Below are 20,975 nucleotides of genomic sequence, written 5' to 3'. Positions count from 1 at the left end.
TAAAAAGATTAACAGTAATGCTATTCAATTCTAAAGTTACTCAAACCATTATCGCGATAAAATATTGATGATAAGGCCTTTGAATACCGGGTTTAATCCCGGTTCAATGGTTATGTACTAGCACGAAACATCCTTTTATCCTTCTGAGTACGCGAGGTAAAAAAAAGACGTAGATCACTTCCAAACAATTAATTAAATAGTTACAGCTGGAGAGTATACGATACCCAACGTCAGAGCCTTTTTTTTTCTTTGTAAACTTGTTATCGTTCAACTATGGAACTTTGCGAGAGTTGTAGCTGACTTTCTGCACGATGTGGTTCTCTATGCACCCAGCGTGATACAGCTAAAACTTAAAAGTACTTTTTAAAATTTGTCCAGTCATCATGTTAGTCATGAATCTGCTAATAGTTTTGCGAAAAGGGACCGCCCCAAACCTGTCCGTCAAACTTTCCTTTCAAAACTGGACAATCGTTTTGCCAGGTTGTTTTCTTGCAATTATTTTCTTCAATTTCGTATGCAAATCTTTGGATGAACGCAGATGGTGTCGCCGATCGCTTAGTGTAGATGACTGGGAAATTTATTGAAGAGATTAATACATTTCTACCACTTTCCAAAATATTATAATTGTTTGACCATATCCTCAGGCTGCCTAGGGTAGCTCGCTTTAGATGCGGAACAAGAAAGAGGTGAACTATTCAGAGGCAAATATTCTTTTTTCCACCATAGCGGCTAACGGATATGTCGAAGAGCTAATAAAAAACGACTTTGAATATTTTCAATGACTAGGCCGACAAGAGGTAAATTATTTAATACAAATATATTGATGCTAACAATGCTTCCTGCTTATTTTTTGACTCAACAATGACTCCAAATATTAAAGTGCATTATTCGAAATTCTACAAACCTATAAAAAGAACTGAGCCAAATTTTTGCGCAGTATAATCATCTTTACTGAGCATGCACTGAATTCTGAAGTCTTCGTGCCAGTTGATATTTTCTTGTTAACATAGTTCAAACGACGCGATCTTTGCGACCGGGTAAATAAATAAATAGATAAACTGACATGCACTACACCTGCACGCAAAGGAAATTTTAACAATCGATGAATTTTAGCGCTGAATCGTTCAGGCAATATGATGAAGTGAGATAATAATCGTTTAACCAATGAAACTGCAAAGAAATTCACAGCTGCATCCCTTGAGTGAAAACAACATGAAGCACAAGAGACTCCAGACGAAAGAATTAATTTGAATGTTAAACATATGTGGTCTTTTTACAACTTACTTAGTGGGGACGAATTCTGGGACTTAGATAGGCGCTGTTTTGCACTCTTGAAAGAAGCTATCCGTCTGAAACCCGGTTAATCTTCGCCGAGCAAATGGGCCAGTTGGTGGTGAAAATCAAGGAATGGCGCGAAAAACTTGAGTTATCGCACGACAAGGCAAAACAGGGTAAATATATCACTTTTATTTGCCATTTACACTTTTATGATAACAGTTAAAAAACGGTAGTTTGTGGTAAAATGCTTCGAATAAAAATACTCAAAATTTGACAGAAACATGAATTTATCTTTTGTGGACTTACAATCAAACGACACTGAAACGAAGAAAATGGTGACACGGACGTTGCATATTCCGTGACTCCGTGATGTTGTTGGATTCATACATGTGCTGTTATTATCACCAGATAGTTTCAAAAACAGACATTGCAGCATATATTTACATTGTTATTTTGGCCCAAAACTAGAGATATTTTTATACTTTGGCAGAAGATATGCTCCTAATGTCAGCTAAATTCCCGCACTTGCAGCGAAGATCAGAAAGCAACTGAATTATTCTAAATTGATCTTCGATGGACACCTTGACCTAAACTGTTTGAGGTTTGAACCGTTCCTACTTGCCAAATACAGAGTTTTTGTGGAACGACATTTCAAAAATGATGCACCTCCTTGTAGAGCAAAATGAAACTTCTTTCATCCAAATTTTTATCTTCTTTGTCGGAAAGCGTCATTTCTGCTTCGATAATAAGAATGAGATCCATACTGGCTGCATAATTTCATCTAATGAATATTTATGAAACTGTCATCTATTACGAAAGAAATATCTCTTGAGGCTCCGATTAGTCCATGAAGATTAGCACTTTAACAGATAAACTAGCTCCCTAATTTACATTTCACATATATGTTTGTGAATTCTTAATTGGTAACTTTCCACATTGTTCACTAATAGACTTCAGTTTTTAGTTGACCAGCTATTGTGTTCAAGGTATCCCTATTAGCTGTGTATTGGTGAAGAGTATACGCACATCCGGCACTTCTGCGTAATTCATTTTAAAAAATTTCTCTCTCTTACGATGTTTACTGAGTAGATTTTTCTATATTTTTTTATTATTGTCCTCCATAGATTCTGTGAAACTCATTATCAATAACGCCGCGTCCGAATTATCTATTCATATTTTTACATTGAAGGGAAGCGTTGCTTGAAGCAAAGTTCGCGCTAGGAAACCATGATTCATCAATACAAACCTAAATTCATCGATCGTATTTACATTATAAAGTTTTCCTTCAAGGTATGAACGTTTTAAAAACTAGTACAAGTAAACGTAACTGAACTAAAATTGTTTTTGTGTACAAACATACTGAAGTTCTCAAGCGTTCCACTAAGGCTTGATGAATTGGTTCTAAAACATTATGGGAACAACGCATTGTAACAGTTGCAGCTTATTTTGTCTTGATCAGTTACAACACTTATCTTGTCATGATTTTAATTCGTCATGTCACTTTAACCGACGACAAGAGAGCATGAAGACTATATAAGTTCTTGCTACTTTAACCACCGCTCACAAAGAAATTTTATTTCCTTACGGCTTCATATTTTTTAACTTGTTTTACTATTTTCATTACTTTACCTTTAAATTGTTTTGTTTTGTTTTATTATTTCCTCCATTCATTATTATATTACAAAGATATTTTTTATATTACAAAGTCATTGGCCGTTTTCACACTAGAGACGGATAATCCGTCTATTTATATCCGTCCGATTATCCGTCTATATAGACGGATAATCGGACGGATAAAAATAGACGGATTATCCGTCTAAAATGAGCCCCGTTCCGTTTTCACACTAAGACGAATTATCCGTAATGGACGGATAACCCGTCGTAGACGGATTATCCGTCTCTAGTGTGAAAACGGCCAATATTATATTACAAGATATCTTTCATTGTATCTAAAATCCCCTATATGGTGTAAATAAAAGAATTGAATTGAATTCAGTTACTGTTTACGTTTTTTATCTGAACCTAAAATGAACTGTTTTCATAGTATGTCCACTGCTTGCTGATTTATATCGATGTGAATTTTAATGTACAGCGTCGTCCCAAAGCAGTCGTCCAGAGAAAAAGTCTTTAACAAGTGGAGACTCCAAGGAACAGAATAGAGATTATGGATCAGTACACAAAATTGAACACTTACCCACAGAGGAATTGTTCAAGAAACTGGAAACGTTAGAGTGTCTGTTAGATAACCAAAGAAAATTTCTGGAGGACCATGGTGTTAAGATAAAAGAGATAGAAAATGTTATTAATAAACTTACCGCGGAGCACGAGGAGAAAGAGAAACAAACCGAGAAAGGTAAAAAGTAAAATCATCTTTATCTAAAGGAAGTTAGTGCAAATGTTCTGGTTATCCTTGACAACTGGAAGAAAGGTGAATTTGTCATTGCAAATAATTTCCATGGAGTTGACAAGTCTCGAAGAAGCTCTGTTTCGAGAACAGCTCATTCTTGTCAGGAATGAAAGAAAAATGTCAAGAATCAAGGTACCCAAGGTAGTGATATATCATTATGTCCCGGGAGATTATTCTTGAAAAATCAGGAGAGTAGAGCAGGGTGGTGGCAGGGGTAAGAGCGCTCTCCTCCCATCAATGCGGCCCGGGTTCGATTCCGGGCCCGGTGTCATATGTGGGTTGAGTTTGTTGCTGGTTCTCTTGCTGCTAGGGTTTTCTCCAGGTTCTCCGGTTTTCCTCATTCTGCAAACCCAACACTAAATTCCAATTCCACCAGGATAGATCTAGAGGAGTCACATGAAAACTAGCTAAGGTTGATGCGGTCGACTTTCTCTTTCTAAATATTGTAATTTATTTACTTTGTTTTTTTAAGTCTCCGTTAGAAAGAGTCATTTTCATTTGTTTAGTCCACTGTCTTCTTGCTTCAGATATTCAGTCCAACCTGCAAGATGTTGTGTTTGATCTACTGGTTGGATCAACCAACGAAGATGACGAGCGGACCGAGTCAGGTGATCCTTGGAGTAGACTTGAGCATCACACAAGGATTCTGAAAAATCACGAAGAGCGGCTTGAGAGTAACATCACCAAGATCGAAATTATCAGAGAAATGTTGGACGAGAAAAAAGGTCAGTACTCTCTGGTCAATTAAAAACTGTTGTATTTCTTTTGAAGGATCTTTCATTCAGAGGCGCGAAATTCGAACTCTCCTTGAAAGTTGGAATAAAATACGTAATATTGCCTTTCTCTAAACGGCAAACTAGCCAAAAAACAACAGAAACAGCACTAGCCGTGTGTTCGATGCTTAAAACATTTCTGCTGCGAGAAGTTTTGTGCGTCATATCAGGCCTGCAGGTTATGCTCCAAAATTACTTTAACACCAACGAGGCACCAAATACATTCGAAAACAGAAATGTCATAAGCTGTAATCTAAGAATATTTACAAGAATATTGTCAGCCTAAAATCGGCAGAAAAATAAGAATATTCAGCCTCGGCCGGAAAAACAATATTCTCAGAAAAAAAAGAGTGGATAGGGCAAGCTGTGACTGAATGCTTTCGACATTTTTTTTCCTTTTTTATTAAAAGCATTTTTTGTTTTCAAAGGTGAAAGAGAACGCTCGTTGAAGCGGAAACTCAACGAATACGAAGAACAGTTAAAGAAAAGAAGTGAAAGTTACGAAAAACTGAAAAGAGAGGTTGAGGAGCAGCTTCAAACACAGCAGCAACTTCAAGATAACATGTTAGCGGGGCTAATTGTGGGTTTTGTGATACTGGTGATGATCTGCATGCTACCAAGAACCCTGTTGGTGTCAGGATAGTATGTTTCACATTTTCTACGTTTTTAGGTGATGCAAATTTAACAAATGTTCAGTTTCAACGTTTTCGCAAACCTTTGCAAAAGAAAATAATCAATATATCTTTTACAAGTGTAAGAATACCGTTTTAGATAATATACTTGATAAAGAAAAGTCAGCATTCTCATCTGTATTGCAAATCATTCACGGCTTCATTCTCAGTCCATGCGCTGTTAGTCCTTAGTTCTCTCTCTCACTGAATCCCCATAATGTCGGAAGCTTTCACGAGCTTTTGTTAAATTTCGCCTCAAACTGAGCAACAGTTGTAAAATGTATAAATAAACTGTAAAATAATATAAAATCTCCAGAAACTGTCATTAAAAAAGAAATTTAATTAGTGTCCTCAGGAGTCTCTGAGTCTTGCAGTGTCCATTTCATTGATGTAGCTACGGCCCTCTCTGGCTGGGGTCACCATAGTCCAGTTCTGACCCTCCCTGTCACGTACCTCTCTCCCCAGGGTGTAGCGTTTCGTGACAGAGAGTGACTGGACTAGGGGTCCTATGCTTTTGTTTCTTACCTCATGGCAAGGGTCACTGGAATACAACCACAGTTTTTTACTTGTCTTACAGGGCTAAATTTGTTTTCAAAACGGCATAACAGAAAATTTTAATCAGCTTTATTGGGAATGACAGAAAATCGTCTGGAAATGACAAAAGCTGATCAGGAACTAATTTAAAGTTCTGTTGTTGACATATTGTAAAAAAGTCACTCTGATAAAATCATTTGATGTGTACTCTGCTCAAGAATTTATTCATTGCCTAATTTAGCAGCTGGGTATTCATTTTATTTTTGATGTTTAAAGGAGGCTTATTTGTGTTTTTTGAAATAAACGTGTCTAGAAGTGAGATCTTCCATTTGAAGGAATTGAACCCTGACATGAAAGAAGCAATTGTGACGCTAGGGATACCATTGATTCTGCAATGCAGGATAATGTCAATTGAAGCCAGGGTTTTAAATTTCTTTTTATACGTTGTTCTTATTTTGCAAACTGGGCACTTATTGGAATTGGTGCACTTAAACCAAGAGAACGATTATTAGTACAGGGGCACCTGGAGGAATAGGGACACTTATTTAGCACACACACACAGTCTCCTTTGCAGCCGTTATTAGGGTCGTCACGCAACGCTTCTCCCCCACAGTGGGGAAGAAGCGTTGCGTGACGACCCTAATAACGGCTGCGAAGGAGACTAACACACACACACACTAAAAAATTATTGGGACACTTACTATGTGCCCCTCAACTAACTGTGAATCTCACCAAGCAGAAAGAGAAGGGAATCAATATCTTGCGGGGTACTTAATAGGGCACATATTAGAAGTTATTGACTAGTTAGGTTTTTTGACAATGGATTAAGCTATATTTCCTGAGAGTGAATAGTCAAAAAGGTACAGCTGATCCCTTTATACGGGAAAAAAAAAAAACAACAAAAAGAATGATGGTTGATATCTTATTTTGTGTTTGTAGACACTACAAAATATCTCCCTTAAAATGGAAACTCTTAGGAATTTTACAGCCAGATATAAAGAATAATTCACCTCTCAAAGGCAATGCAATGGCAAACATGGCTAGCAAACAATCAACCATGGGATGACCACTACAATGTGCCAAGACAGATCCAGGAAATTCTGAAACAGTTGGTCACAGAAGCTGTGTACACTGAAAACACAACATTGCAGCAGATTTGTGATGGAAGACATATTTTACTTTGAAAATGAAGGGTTGGGTTGGTGAGGCTCAATACAACTCCTAAACCCAATTGCTTTCAGTTGTAGATGGCAAATGTCTACTAGCGTCGCTTACATCTATGCATGAACATGTAACACCAAAACATGCTCTAATTTGGTGTCAAATTTGGCATGATTGGTCATCCAACATTTGAAGTTTAGCAGATCGTGGCGTGAACTTTTGCACTAAAAGTTCAGCACATGAAATGGCAGAAAGATTTGACATTGAACACTTCTTCAGAGAAATTGAACCTGACCTGTGTCAATATGCATACCCCTTTCGTGAAAGTGGTTTTACTTATACAGTAGTATAACCATGAAATTTTAGCCGGAGCAAGACTTTCAGAGTCCTTCAATATAAATCCCTAAAGGACATCGATGACTGATTTTAAACATGGTCACAAAACTCCATACACCCAAAGTCAAAACTGCAGAGCATTGCTCCTCTTTTGTGTCAAAAAAAATTGATGAAAGTCCAAGATTAGTTTTCATTCCAGAAGAGACATCTCAGCTACCTTTACTGGCAATCCCAGCCAGAGTGCAAGCATGATAAAACTGTTTGAAAGCTTGAGGCATCAAGTTCACCAAACTAGCTCATATAGTGGTGTCAGTAAGACTTGCAAACTCGATATGTTGTCCCCAGTTGAATGTTATATCAAGAGCAAGGAGAATGAACTTAAATTGAAAACAGAAGAAGTCATGGAGAAGAAGAGAGAATTGGAAACAATCACTGATCAAATCAAGATAGTGAACATTTTGAGCAGGAAAGTTCATGTCAAGCTAAACTTCAAATGTTTGATGACCAATCATGCCATGTTTGACACCCAATTAGAGCATGTTTTGGCGTCATGTGTTCAAACTTAGATGCAAGAGACGGTAGTAACTGGAACAAAATTTTGGCTCATACTATTAAGAAGGAAATACATGTAACTCGTGTTGCTATCAAGCTTTCAAAACAACTGTTTCTATAACTTGATAGACGTTCAGAAAATATATCATTATCATTTGAAAATGTAAAAAACGTTTAGTCACTTATTTATTGGTCATTAATTTGTAAATTTGGTTGTTGAAATGTGTAGTTCCAGAAAATATCCATACCTTCCCCATAAAAGGGATATTTTCCAAGACCCCCCCCCCCCCCCCTCCCACCCCTCTGGAAAATCCAATTAAGCTTGATACATTTTAAAGGGTTTGGTCTTAAAGAACACACCCCCACCCCCACCCCCCACAGAAATTCCAACCCTTCTGTGGCGGGAGTATCGATATTATCTGGAACTGCACAATAAGGAATAGTGTCAACAGCTCATGGTAATCCTAGCACACAGTCATTAACTCCTGTCCACTAGTATTATGCTGGTATACCTAGAGCAAATTACTCTAATACTTCATTACTTCCCACATCATAGAAAAAACTGAGTGATTTGCCTTCCCACTGGAAAAAGGCACTTGCAAGTTTACCAATGTCTTCAGGACACAGATCTCCTACTCTCATATCATGAGGGAATTGTAGCTCTTCACAAATCACACCACTACCAGGGTTGATGGTTTCCATTGTGTTTACAACTTTGCTCTTCGGTTTGACCATCAGAAGTCTTATGAAGTAGTTTAAATAATGCAGATCTCCACTTGAAATGTTCACAGCAGGCTGTTTCTTTGGCACAATACTGACTAATGTAAGATATTTGTGTTTCTGCTTTCCATGTACAGGGTAAAACAGAGAATACGGTTCTTTAAGTAACACCTTCACATCACACAACAATTCCACAATCACTGATTGTCTGTTGTAATATTTACTCCCAAACTTGGCAGTGATTTTTTGAGCTCGATCCTCTTCAAAGAAAAATGCCAATTCACATCTTCCTTTCTGGAAGATTCCATTTCTTGCAGATATAGAACCCAGATGTCTAATCATAGTCCTGTGGAGAACTGATGGGTTAATAGCAGCTTCAACCCCCACAAATCTCGCCGCTAAATTATCGGATTCCCATGATTGTGGCTTTACGAAGCGCAGAACATCCTCAGAAGCAATGGCTGGAGGTGTACAAATGTCATCTGTCAGTATGTGAGGGTCAATTTTACTGAAATCGCCATGAATCACATCAAGTCTTTTCTCATCTGAAAGTTGACGTTGAATTTCCCATAGAATAGGATGAAATCTCCTTTCAGGTTCAAGTCCTATAACATGAGTCGCCCCGGCTTCGAAGAGCGCTCTTGTTAATACCCCAGTACCTGGATTAGTTGCAATGATAACATCGTCTTGTAACCTTCCAAGACTTTGAGTTATTCTCGCGGCCAAGTTCTCGTCCAGAATGTATTTATAGTTCCTCCTCAACCTTCTAAACAAAGAAATGTCATGCTTTACCAAGTGGGAACTTGTTGAGTAACACTTTGAAGAAGGACTTCTCGACAGACGAGCAACGTGCCCAAAGCGTGCCGCCATGTTGTGATGTAATACACGTGAACGCGAAATGACTTCTGGGAATGTTTTACTTTCAAAATGGCGGAAGACAGGGAAGTACTACGATCTATCTGGGATGGCCGATTGCCAGTGTGTTTCAATCTAAGTTCAGATGAGGTGGTAACTGTAGAACAGCCAGATCCATACTATGTAAGTAGCCACCATATCAATATTCCTTGCTGTGTGGTAAATTTGTGTTGTCGTTGAAAGGCACGTTTGAACATGCAGGATTTCCTAGAAGATTGCAGCAGTAGTAAGCTCAATACTCTTTGTCCTGTCGCAGAATGCAGAAAATAACTGAAAAATAACAGTCGTTAATGCTTTAGTCAATTGGAAAAAATGTCAACAACCCCTCCCCCCCCAGTAACCCCCGGGCAAACTCCCATCCACTGAGCAGGCAAAACTGTTCCCCACCTGAGGTTTTAATGTCCCAGCCCCCAAGATTTAGATGGTAAAATTTTTTCAAGTTTAAAAGCCACATACATGTAATTTAATAAACGTTACAAACAACTTTTTATTATTCCCGAGGGATCTGATTTTTTTTAATCTTTGGTCTAACTGGCTTTATTCAAATATCCCATACAGATAGCACTTTCCTCTGTTGTCTTATATGTGCCACATCCGAGGCTGTGGCACTAAAATGTTTTAACGCATGGACAATTATTCATCATTGCAAGGAAGATTATCAGTTGTATATACAGCCACCACTCTCCAGCTTTCCTTGAGTAGAGCTGGTGATTGTATGCAAGCCAGAGCTTGAAAAGTGGGAGAAAATGCACATGTACAAATTATTTAAGGCAAAGCATAGTGTATCTGTTCTTAGTTTATATTATATCTTGCCAAAGAAAGCCTTTTCCTTTAAGACAGGCTAGAAACCCACCACAAATATATTATTTCATAAAATTATGTGTATGTTGTAATTGCTGTGTATGTTGTAATTTAGAAACTGGTTGATATGGGAAGAATATGTGTATACTGATCAGTGTTTAATGAGATATTTCCTTTTTCAAAACATCATACAGTGTATGTGCCAAGACACTGCTATTTATGTACAAGTACATGTATATGTTGGTGTCAGAGGGATGTTTGGTAAATTCACTCTATTTAACATATTTGAGAAATCATTGATTAATGATGGCTAATTAACTAGTGAAAGAGATATTGGATGCTTCTTTTAGTCAAGCAAGTGGGTCTTAGGGCCTCATCTTTCTTAAGATCTGGAAAGGAGATGTAAGCTTTTACTCACCACTCCCACCCTCACACTTTTCAATAAACTCATTTTGCTCAAACTGTATGCTGTGTTGTCTCAGTAATGTGTCGATTAATGAATCATGTTTTTCAGCTTTTAGTGCCTAGATTAAGCTACCTTACCCTTGTGACAGACAAAGTACAGCGGCATTTCCAAAGGGCAATCAGTAATGAAAGTGTAGATGAAATGTGGTTTGAATATGATGGGCAACCATTAAAATGGTGAGTGACTTTTTAGCTGAAAAGTCTAGTAAGATAGGGCCACTTTAAGGACCACAGTGTAAGGTCCTCATAAGACAGCTCCATTGTTGCTAAAATTGAAATTAAAAAGATGATAATTTTACAGTGTGGCTACACTAACCAGGGTCACTTAAACAATATTGACCAATCACAGTGCAGTACACGAACAAGGAATTCAAACTAAAGTTGTTTGAGAAACAACCAGCGATAACAAAGTTTGCAAAGAAGAAAAACACAGAATTACACTTTTAATTTTGAGAGTATTTAGAGTTGGCTTAAAGAAGCATTCGAAAGAAAACTAAAAAAGGATTGTAAAAATGGAAACGCCAGTTGTCATGATGGTGTGTTTCACCTATCTGTATCAGTACTTTGCTTGAAAAGATCGCCAGAACTTATGCCAAGCAGGTTTGAATTCTATCCTGAGCAGCAATCAGGGCTCTACGAAACCTATGATTAGAACTTCATAATCCCACTGTGTTAAAAATGATCAACTTTTCTGGCACTATGTCCATTTGCCAGATTAGCCCTTTGGGAACGCATGCTGAAAATGAGCGGTGTAATCAGTTATATTATGTGCTTTGCAAAAGTAATTCAACTCCTAGTAACAACTCAACTTTTTTATTTTATACATTATGCAGGGCTCGAAAAAAACTTGAATTCCAACTTGCCCTTGGGACAAGTATCTCTTAAAGTTTGCTTGCCCATGGCAAGTCTTACTTTGCCCTTTTAACGATTTAGTTGGTGGATGACTTGCTTGGTCTTTTGCCCATTGGGCACGTGAGAATGTAAAGTTACTTGCCCAGAAGGAAAATCTACTAGTCCAGGGCAATGGGATGGCGCTTTTTTCGAGCCTTGTACATCATGTATATTTTATACAGTCAAGATATTACATGTGCAGAAGTGAACACCATGAACCTCATAGAATGAATTTATGGAAAATACATATAACTCAATCTCAACAGTTTACCAACATTTACGATGGCAAGAACAACTTAAAATTGTCATGGACTACAACAAACAACAGAGCCTTTGGCTGGTTTGAAACATATAATTCAAACGTCTTGTTTTGTTACTTCACATATTTAGTGGTTTAGTTCAGAAATGTCACAATCTACTACACAAATACTTTACATTTGACAGGAAATAGAACTATATGAATATGAAAAAGATACAACTCGGCAGCCTTTTGTTCCTTCTTTCACTTGTTCTGTTGTCTGGAACCACCGTGTTCTACAGTTCTCTACAGCAAAAAATTGAGCCTTCAACTTCAAGTGGATTTCAAAACATCATCAGTCATTGTTTCGCTTCCCAGTGTGACTGCCAGGGCTAGTTGCGATGGCTGGACGTTCCTTCATGCGAGTTCATTTCAATAAAGTCAACATTTCAATAAACATTTTCCATTTCAATAAAGTCAACAACATTGTCCATCATTTTCTGTCTGACATACAGACCTTGTAGGATTAAGAGACAAGTTTGTAACATTTTGGACAAAGTGCAAGCTTGTTCTGGTTAACTGACAGTGCTATCTGCCACTGAGAAACAAGGTACAAGCCACCTTGCACAAGCCATGTTTTTGATTTCCTGCCATCTTTATCACCGCAAACATCTCAATTAGTTCTTTGTTTTGCTGTTCAGAACATTTAGTTACAATAACATAATAAATTTGGTTCTGGTTAACTGACAGTGCTATCTGCCACTGAGAAACGTTTTTAATTCGTAATATAAATCAAGAACTCTCTCATGAAACGTCAGAGGCAACTTGTTGTTGGGAAGGTACAAGCCACCTTGCACAAGCCACGTTTTCGATTTACTGCCATCTTTATCACCGGAAACATCTCAATTAGTTCTTTTTTTGCTGTTCAGAACATTTAGTTACAAGAATATAATAAATTTTTTTTCAGCAAAGCCAGTTTTTTATTTCAAACAAAGTGAGTAAGTAATTCTTAGGTGCCTTTCAATTTATATCTTGTAATTTATTTTTTGTTCTTCTTATTTTTTTTTAACTTGTTCTTTTCTTTTATTCGTTTATTCAGTACTGTTCTTTTCCCCTAGCTGTATTACATCTATTGTATTAGCCAATGTAATGTAAATTGTATAGGTAAGTGGTGATATTAAATTAAAAAAATGAAATAAAATAAATAATAGAAAAATTCAAACCATCGTCCTCCCATGTTTGTGATTGGCTAAAACGACTTTAGTTTGAATTCATTGTTTGTGTCCTGCACTGTGATTGGTCAGTTTGTTTAAGTGACCTCGGTTGGTGTAGCTGCAGATTGAAATACTATTGGTAAGTTGAAGAACAGTTTCAAAGAGAAATTACAGAAATATTCAAAAAATATATTACTACAACTATTACATTTGATCTGTTTAATATTGATAATACAAATCGTTTATACTAGCAACTTTTTGATAGGCTATGAGATACCTTACAAATTAAATGGGTTAAAAGATAGTGCTAAAAAAAGTCAAAAAGTTAGATCTTGAACTGTAAAGAGGCAGAGAGCTGGATGTCCTTTCTAAAGCTCTAATACCATGCAAAGCCATGTAATTCTTTGTACATATATAGACAAATGGAACCATCAGCGATGTTTTAAAACTTTTAAGAGACTAGTAGAGTTAGCTTTATAAGAGTCCTCCTATTAATAACAATTACAGATCATTTATAATGTACCTGTATTTTAGAGTGAGGCCAATTATTAGTGGCTTGAAATGTACATGTACATAGTCCCCCAACATATTTGTGCATTACACATTAGTTCTTATGCTGATATAATTATGTAATTCATCACTGTAGGCATTATCCTATTGGTGTACTGTTTGACTTGTATGGTTCATCAGCTTCTCTACCATGGAATCTCACAGTTCACTTTCAGGTAATGAACTTTACAGTACATATCTTTGAATCAAAAAGTCCTGTTCTGTCTTAAGAAATATCAGTATGTTCAAAAGTAATAACTAAATCATACTTCTCCACAATTTATGGTTCTTTTATTCCAAATACAAACTGTACATGTATGTACTTTACGTGGTTTATAAAAGAAGAGCAAAACACTCATTCTATAACCCCAGGGTGGGGGAAGGGGACTCCCATACCTATGTGAAAAGGTCGCGTCAATGTTTGTTGGAAAATTTGAATTAAACCCCTAATGGAGATCAATCTGGATGTTGCTTGAGTTTTATTTGACCCCTAAAAGATACCACTTTAAACAGAATATGCTTGATTACCAGCTGCTGTATAGGAAAGAGCTAGGGCAAGTAAACTGGACTCATGAGACCAGGGGAAATGGAGCCTAAAAATGGAAATACAGGCATTTCTTTTAGTAGTATTACTCGGGCTTCCGTAGGAAAGCCCGAGTCATAAAATGCAAGCGTTTTGGTGCCAAAAGGGGGGTCATGGTTCCAGGCGTTCCATGTATAGACCATGGAAACTGGGGACAAGAAACGTGACATTCCTCGCTCTTTGTCACAGAATGCGGTGTTTTGTGAAGAAAGTTTTGGCAAGAATCGCGCCTTATACATTCATCTCACATACAAAGATGTCGATTGTTTTCAGAAAGGGTTGGTCCACGAATTATATTGCTTGAAAGCCAGCCAGGTAAGCAAAGTTCACGCTCAAAATGTTCTCATGAGATAACAACTGAGCTGATTGCGGTATGAGTTCAATCTATGAAAACACTCGCAAAAAATAGGCAGTCAATGACTGTATTTGGCTACTGCTGTTATTATTTAGAACATTGCAGTAAAGCAAATCATATTGCAATAAAACCAGCTAAATATGAAAACGTTTTTGGACTCGTAGCTCATTAAAAACATGCCACTTGTTTCTTGCACTGCGCAAAATATGTCGATCTCCAAAGTTGTAAAGATAAGACTTTTGGTAACTTGAATTAGATATCTTACCTCCAAGTTAGTTGGCTTTCTAGTAGGGTACAGGAAAAAAAACATAACGTGTGAATTTGGAGGCACATTGTGCGGGAGAATTAAACCTTCGATTGTGCGAGGAATTGTGTGGGATTATTGATGAACCAATGTTCTTGCCAAGTCCTAAGGAAATCTGCATTGACGATAGTTAATCCAGTTATTTCACTAGTAGTTCAAATATATTTAGCAGTCTTAGCAATCGCCAGTTCTTTTAGAAAACTGTGTCTGACTGCAAAAGAAAATCATGTTGCATGACATGGACTACACAAGCATGAAACCAAAATAAATAGCAAAACAGAATGCCACATCTTCCCTTAAAAATGAGAGTCCTTTTAAAAATACTCTTGCCTTGATTCAATAAAAATATGTAGCTTGAATATTTCTTCATACATGTAAACTGCATTAAGGGTTGCAAATTCTTGGAAGTTATCCGCAAAATACACAACTTGAAAGTTTATGCAAATTATGTGCAATGCAATTTGAGCCTAGTCACAGGACCGTTGTTTTTGCGAAGGAGTTTATCATGATTCGTTTTGGCTCTCTCCAAAGGGATTATTCGCTCTCCAAAGGAGATATGACTCTTGAAAAGGGTTTAAGATCACAACATGGCAAAGATGTTCAGCTACACAATTTACTCGGATCGCCACGACCAGTAAACAAACTTCGTACAATTTCTGCTAGCATGTACAAACTAATCGCCATAAGTTGTAAAAAGACCTCGAAAATTCTTTGCCAACAACTTCTCCATCGATGCGTAGACAGCTGTGCTTCATTCTTGAACCAAAATGGTTTAAACTCACAACTTGCGATAGGATGAGGATACTCAACCAAGCAACTTGAATAGTAAATATCTAAGTGGAACTCTTGTGCCAAAATATCCTGATTCTTTAATTTGCTTTTATTGTGTCTAATACGCGTTTTCGTAAAGTAAGATTTAATACTGTGGTACGAAGCCTGAGTAAACGCTCTTAGAGCATCTAGTTTCTTGGAGTGCACCCTAAAAGATACTTTGATAGTTAAAATAGTCACAATTTGTCATCAACACCCTAAGTGAGACAAGAATCCTTGATTTATACCCCTAAGTGCTTGATGATGAGTATCCCTGGCCATTTGATATGTGACTCTCTTTCTTGGTTCAATAACTTATGGTATACATGTAAACCTCACAGTAGGTTAACAAGAGGTTTTTGTTTAAATATGTAGAGATTTCCCGAGAGTGAGGTAATGAGGTGTTCTGGAAAGGAAGCCATAGAAGCACATTTTATGTCTGCTGTCAAGGAGGTAATTATTGAATATCAATGTCACAAAATTGCAAGGTGTTTTATAGACAATACTTGGTAAAGGGTTCATGCTTCTTGCTTACTCTTTTAAGAGATCTTAAAAGTTTTCTTTGGCAACCTAACCTATTACGTACCTAGCTTATGTTGACTCTTTTACAAGACAGTATATACTGAACTGTTTTTTGTTGTCTTTATGAAAGGCATAGTTTTGTTTTGTTTTCTATGTTTATTCAGTGGTGGATTTTGTGCAGCAATAAGTTTTCGTTTATTTTGCAGGCTGATAATTTGAAACACAGATCCCAAGTTATAAATTCAATGCAAAAGAAAGATCACAAGCAATTGTGGCTGGGCTTGAGTAATGGTGAGTTTTCTACAGATCAACTACCAGAATAAGACTGAAATACCTAGAGTCCATGCTGTATGGGTGTTTATAGCATGTAAATGTTGTAAAGTAATGTAGGATATATTAATTTAAATTATCCACCTGGTTAAGATTTGAATTTTTGGTTGTACATATATGTTGTAGGTAATTTTTTTCTTCAGGTAAATTTGATTTTTACCTAGGTAATATTTTTTTAACTAGGTAATTTTAAAACAAATTTTTTTACCTGGATATTTGGACCGAGGTGAGTCTGGGACCCAAAAAAGCAATAATTAGGAGAAAAAAAAGAAATTTTTTCAACTTGAGCTGTGTAGTCTAGTGGAGATCGAGATGGACATGTAATCTGAAGGTCTTGGGTTCAACACACGGTAGGTACTTGTAATTTCCTTCTTCCTTTGAAATTAATAATTAGATAGGAAAATAAGAAGAGGTAGGCGTAGAATAGGGAGATAGTGAAAGAGAAGAAGAAGTAGGTGGGAGCAGGGAGAGATGAAGAGAAGAGTAGGAAATGAGATTTTTCTCCTCCTTTTTTTATTTTTCTTTTCTTTTTAGAGCCCCCTAAAAATACCAGGCCCCTATTTTTAACCACACCCCATAAATTAAAACCCTTTTTAGTTAGTTGACTGAAACAGAGCAAGAGAAAAATTACCTGGTTAAAAAAAAAAAAATACCTAGTTAAATAATAAATTTACCTAGTTAAAAAAAAATTACCTACTGAACATTTTTAACTGCAACATATACATAGTTTCCATACATATACTGATCAAAATATAATGGGAATGCTATGAATATTAGTACACTTCATCTTCATATGGTTGAGGTGCAGTGGCCTCATGGTTAGTGTGCTTGACTCTCGAGCAAGTGGTCCTACAGTGTAGTTAAAGCCCTGGTTGGGGACACAGTGTTGTGTTCTTGAGCATGACACTTAACTCTCACAATGCCTCTCTCCACTCAGGTGCATAAATGAGTAGGTAAGCGTCAAATTTAATGCTGGGGGTAGCCCTGCAATGGACTACTATTCCATCCAGGGGGAGTACAAATATTCCTAGTCGCTTCATGCTACAGACCCCAGACGAGCCCCAGCCTGATGGGCCCCTTGGCTCATATGCAGACTAAACCTTTACCTTAGCTCATCTTTATATATATGATGCAAACATATATATAGGCAAATCAGAGATTATGTAGCATCATGTACATGTAAATGCTGGAGCCTGTAGTGGCATTACATTTTATTCAACAGATAAGTTTGAACAGTTTTGGGCTGTGAACCGCCGTCTGATGGAAAGAACAGGGGATGACCCGTACTTCAAGTTCATTCCTTTCAGAATATTTCAGGTGATGTGTTAAGTAACTATTCCTTTTGAAACATACTAACAAGGTTAAGCACTAAGTCTTTGAAAAGCTCTTACAATAGCTGATAATGATCACCAAAGAGAAGTTGTACTTAGACAATATCCAGCCATACACACCTTATAATTGAACATTTTGTTTCAGATTTTCATGTGATCACCAAACAGCAGTATAATAAGAGGAGCTGCATTTACTAGTTACATACACAAACCTAATTTGGTTAGAGCCTCCCACTGGTCTACTGCTGAATGCTCTGGGCTTGACTTCCATTCAACTCTTTTCTTTATTTCTTTGTTTCACACTTGCGACAATTGTAAATTAAGTTACTTACTAGTGCTTATTTTTAAGTAAGGAGCACACAGTAATGCTTACACCCCCAGAGTCATAATTTATTTTTTCTTAGGTAAACCCATCCAGTTAGGAAGAATATATTAGAAATAAAGGGAATTAAAAAGATTACTTCAGTTTTTCTCCTATTACCAAGTACATTACAAAGCATGAAGTAGTAAACATGTATACATGTACCACATGTAACAGGATAGTTACATAAACATGTCTATTTTCAGCAATGTGTTCCAGAAAATATCCATACCCCCCATGGAGGGTTTTGGTTTGATCCTCCTTCCCCCCCCCCCACCCCCACTAAATCCCTCTAGAAATTTCAGTTTTTGTTCGTATTACATTGTAGGGGGTATGGTTATTTTCAGAGTCTCACGTAGTAGTTTCTTTGATGGGGTGCTGGGTGTTGGTGGCTTTGCTCGGTGGACTCATGACTGTTCTGTATGTGACACGTTTCTTTAATTTCACTTGCAGTCTGATAAGCAATTTATCCAAGAGTTGTTTAGACCTGTCAACGAAAATGGTGAGTGCCTCCTTTCAGAATAAGAATAAAGTGTTTATGACAAGGATTTTATAGAGTAAATTCTTCAAAGTTTACTGTAATTGACACATGGGTTCCTTAATTAATTGATGAATTCCTCAATTCTAAGTTTCACAAGTTCTTAGTTCATATCTTGTTCTTGGGAATTTTTGAAAAGTTGATTTCAGCAGTTGCATCCATGGATAAGATAACAGGACAAGAACCTTAATTTTAAGTGTTAATTAATACAAAGTCTAGTCCGTCACCAGTACTAATTGTGGACACTAAAATAAGGAAGTAAAATGTAATTATCTAAAATCTAAAAATGTCTCAAGCTCCTCAGATATACAAAAAAAAAAAAAAAAAAAAAAAAAAAAATAGCATTTAATGAATTGAAATATAAGCAACCATAATAAATAGATCAATGAGAATTGTGTCACTAGATGTTTCATAGATGACAAGTTGACGGAAAGTCAGTGGGCCAATACGTAGCTTGTATAATTTTCTACAAATGACATCTTTAGCAAGGCTGATGTGTGTACGTGCTTTAAAAATGATAAAAATCATTCATTCATTATTATACAGTACCTTCAGGCTCGGGTCAGGCTGGAGTCAGCCTGAATCTGTCAGCTTTTTACTCACCTATCCGGATTTCAGTTCATGTTGATTCCTTTTGCAGGTGAACAGCACACACTTGGTGACTTGTTACGTGAATTCGTTCCTGAGGTGTTTGCCGGTGGCAGCGCAGTGATTGATAACGAGTGGCGAGTTGTGATTCAAGGAATTGAACCTCCTCTAGAGACTCCTATACACTGGATTAGTGAACATTTCAGTCACCCGGACAATTTTTTGTACATTGTCATTGTAAGGGTCGTGTAGTTCAACTAATGGCATCCATCTCAAGTATTTGCAGAGAACCTCTTTGCAGTGTAGTTGTAGTAAGCGCGTCATTAGGAACAATTCATCTCCGTGGCGTTTTTGTTATTTTGAAGGGGATTTTGGAGGGATTTATCTGGAAGGCCGTATCAAGCAGTTTAGCTGAAATTCGTCGGTAGCTGGATTCAATGATAGCATCGAAGGTTTCCTTCATTTTCCTTTCATAATCACCTTGTCCCTGGGGTTTTCATTCATTGCCCCGGGGATTTTCATTGTTCTCTGGCCAGGGTCCCGTTGTGGCGTTCTCAAGAAAGAAAAAGTGATGGATTATATTGGAAGGCAAAGCACAGTACGCCCTTCCGATTTACGCGCTACTTGTTTTGGTACCTGAAATCCCTCCAATGAATTAACAGGGAAATCAATTTCGTTTTGCCCACGTGCGACCCTAATCTGAATGAGTGGAGTTCAATTCTGTCTGTAATTACGAGAAAATTGGGCGAGCCCACTGATAACTGGAAAGACTCGGATTCAAAAACATTGTTTTGTATATTATAGTTATGGCAAGGGTGATCATATAATCAAGTAACAATGCATAAAAAGCAGGTAAAAAATTTTTATAAAAGTGACAGAATTGTAAAATAAAAGTTTCTATATCGACATTCCATGCCAGTAGTTCCTAGGCCAGTTATCTGCACAAATAAATAATTTCATTGGTTTTGAGGATAGAAAACAAACGAGACCACATAAAACAACATCTACGGCAACGGTGTTCGCGTCTAAAGGCGTCCCAAATGAAAAATACAATGGTGAAGAACTTGTGGATAAGACGCATTTCGCGCCCACGTCGTGAGACTTTACTTTGGTTTGAAAATTTCACGAGGCGGAGTTGAATACCAGGAATGTATTGGGTTTTGCACTAGTTCGGGCATCTCCGATGATATTGCTGTTATATTCCATCCTTTTGAGTAAATAAATCTACTTTTACAGTATCTAAACGCCTACAAGTTTTAGGATTAGGGTGAAGAACGGTGAGCAGAAAGCGGTAAGATGAGAGATTTTGTGGCCTTCCAATTTGATAAATACTTCAAAAGATACCGCACAATGTTCTCAAACGCTGCCATCGATTTATTTTCAACACCAAAAGCACTTTGCAGGTGGGTGATTTGCTTGTGCAAGAAGCTCATGTCAAATGCCTTCTGGTGAATTCTCTTGGACAACTTCAGACTTACAACGTTTGTTGCAACAGTCGAGTTCAGTTCGCTTATGAGCAGGTTGGAGTCTGTACTTTTGATATCCAGTACTCCCACCTGCAGCATGTAACAAACGGCATTCTTGAACATGGCTTTTAAGTTTTTGGAGCTAAATTTGTACGTATATAGGTATTAGCTGACGCGCAGAAAACTGCTGTTTGCGAACACGACATGTGATCCCGATCTTTCTTGCTCGTTTGGGGAGGCGTCTTCGACTGAGTAGTTCTTAGTCATTAACAACTGCTGCCA

At 37.2% G+C, this 20,975-nt stretch overlaps 3 protein-coding genes across 6 annotated transcripts; 2 read left to right on the top strand and 1 right to left on the bottom strand.

Annotated features, from left to right (window-relative positions):
- Positions 1 to 1,208: 1,208 nt before the first annotated feature.
- On the top strand, positions 1,209 to 5,479 carry LOC110062552 (uncharacterized). Its single transcript, XM_020769480.2, has 4 exons — positions 1,209 to 1,451; positions 3,371 to 3,631; positions 4,213 to 4,410; positions 4,887 to 5,479. The coding sequence occupies exons 1-4, from the start codon at positions 1,379 to 1,381 to the stop codon at positions 5,099 to 5,101; spliced, it is 747 nt and encodes a 248-aa protein (XP_020625139.1). The 5' UTR covers positions 1,209 to 1,378; the 3' UTR covers positions 5,102 to 5,479.
- Positions 5,480 to 6,818: 1,339 nt separating this feature from the next.
- On the bottom strand, positions 6,819 to 9,308 carry LOC110062527 (dimethyladenosine transferase 2, mitochondrial-like). Its single transcript, XM_020769455.2, has one exon. It carries the CDS (start codon positions 9,300 to 9,302, stop codon positions 8,235 to 8,237), a length of 1,068 nt encoding a protein of 355 aa, XP_020625114.2. The 5' UTR covers positions 9,303 to 9,308; the 3' UTR covers positions 6,819 to 8,234.
- A 30-nt stretch (positions 9,309 to 9,338) lies between these two features.
- LOC110062528 (autophagy protein 5-like) lies at positions 9,339 to 20,465 on the top strand. 4 transcript variants are annotated; one of them, XM_089275639.1, is made up of 9 exons: positions 9,339 to 9,470; positions 10,663 to 10,790; positions 13,603 to 13,681; positions 14,362 to 14,403; positions 15,933 to 16,010; positions 16,286 to 16,370; positions 17,632 to 17,726; positions 18,555 to 18,603; positions 19,280 to 20,465. In XM_089275639.1, the coding sequence occupies exons 1-9, from the start codon at positions 9,360 to 9,362 to the stop codon at positions 19,477 to 19,479; spliced, it is 867 nt and encodes a 288-aa protein (XP_089131765.1). In that variant the 5' UTR covers positions 9,339 to 9,359; the 3' UTR covers positions 19,480 to 20,465. The 4 variants fall into 4 exon arrangements, with proteins under 4 accessions (XP_089131765.1, XP_089131764.1, XP_020625115.1 ...); XM_089275638.1 differs by having other exon boundaries at positions 14,278 to 14,403; XM_020769456.2 differs by lacking the exon at positions 14,362 to 14,403.
- Positions 20,466 to 20,975: the final 510 nt, after the last annotated feature.

Source organism: Orbicella faveolata, unplaced genomic scaffold, assembly GCF_042242905.1.
Source record: "Orbicella faveolata isolate gen_17 unplaced genomic scaffold, um_ofav_v1 contig_37, whole genome shotgun sequence".
Lineage (NCBI taxonomy): Eukaryota > Metazoa > Cnidaria > Anthozoa > Scleractinia > Merulinidae > Orbicella > Orbicella faveolata.
This window is presented reverse-complemented; position numbering and strand designations above follow the sequence as displayed.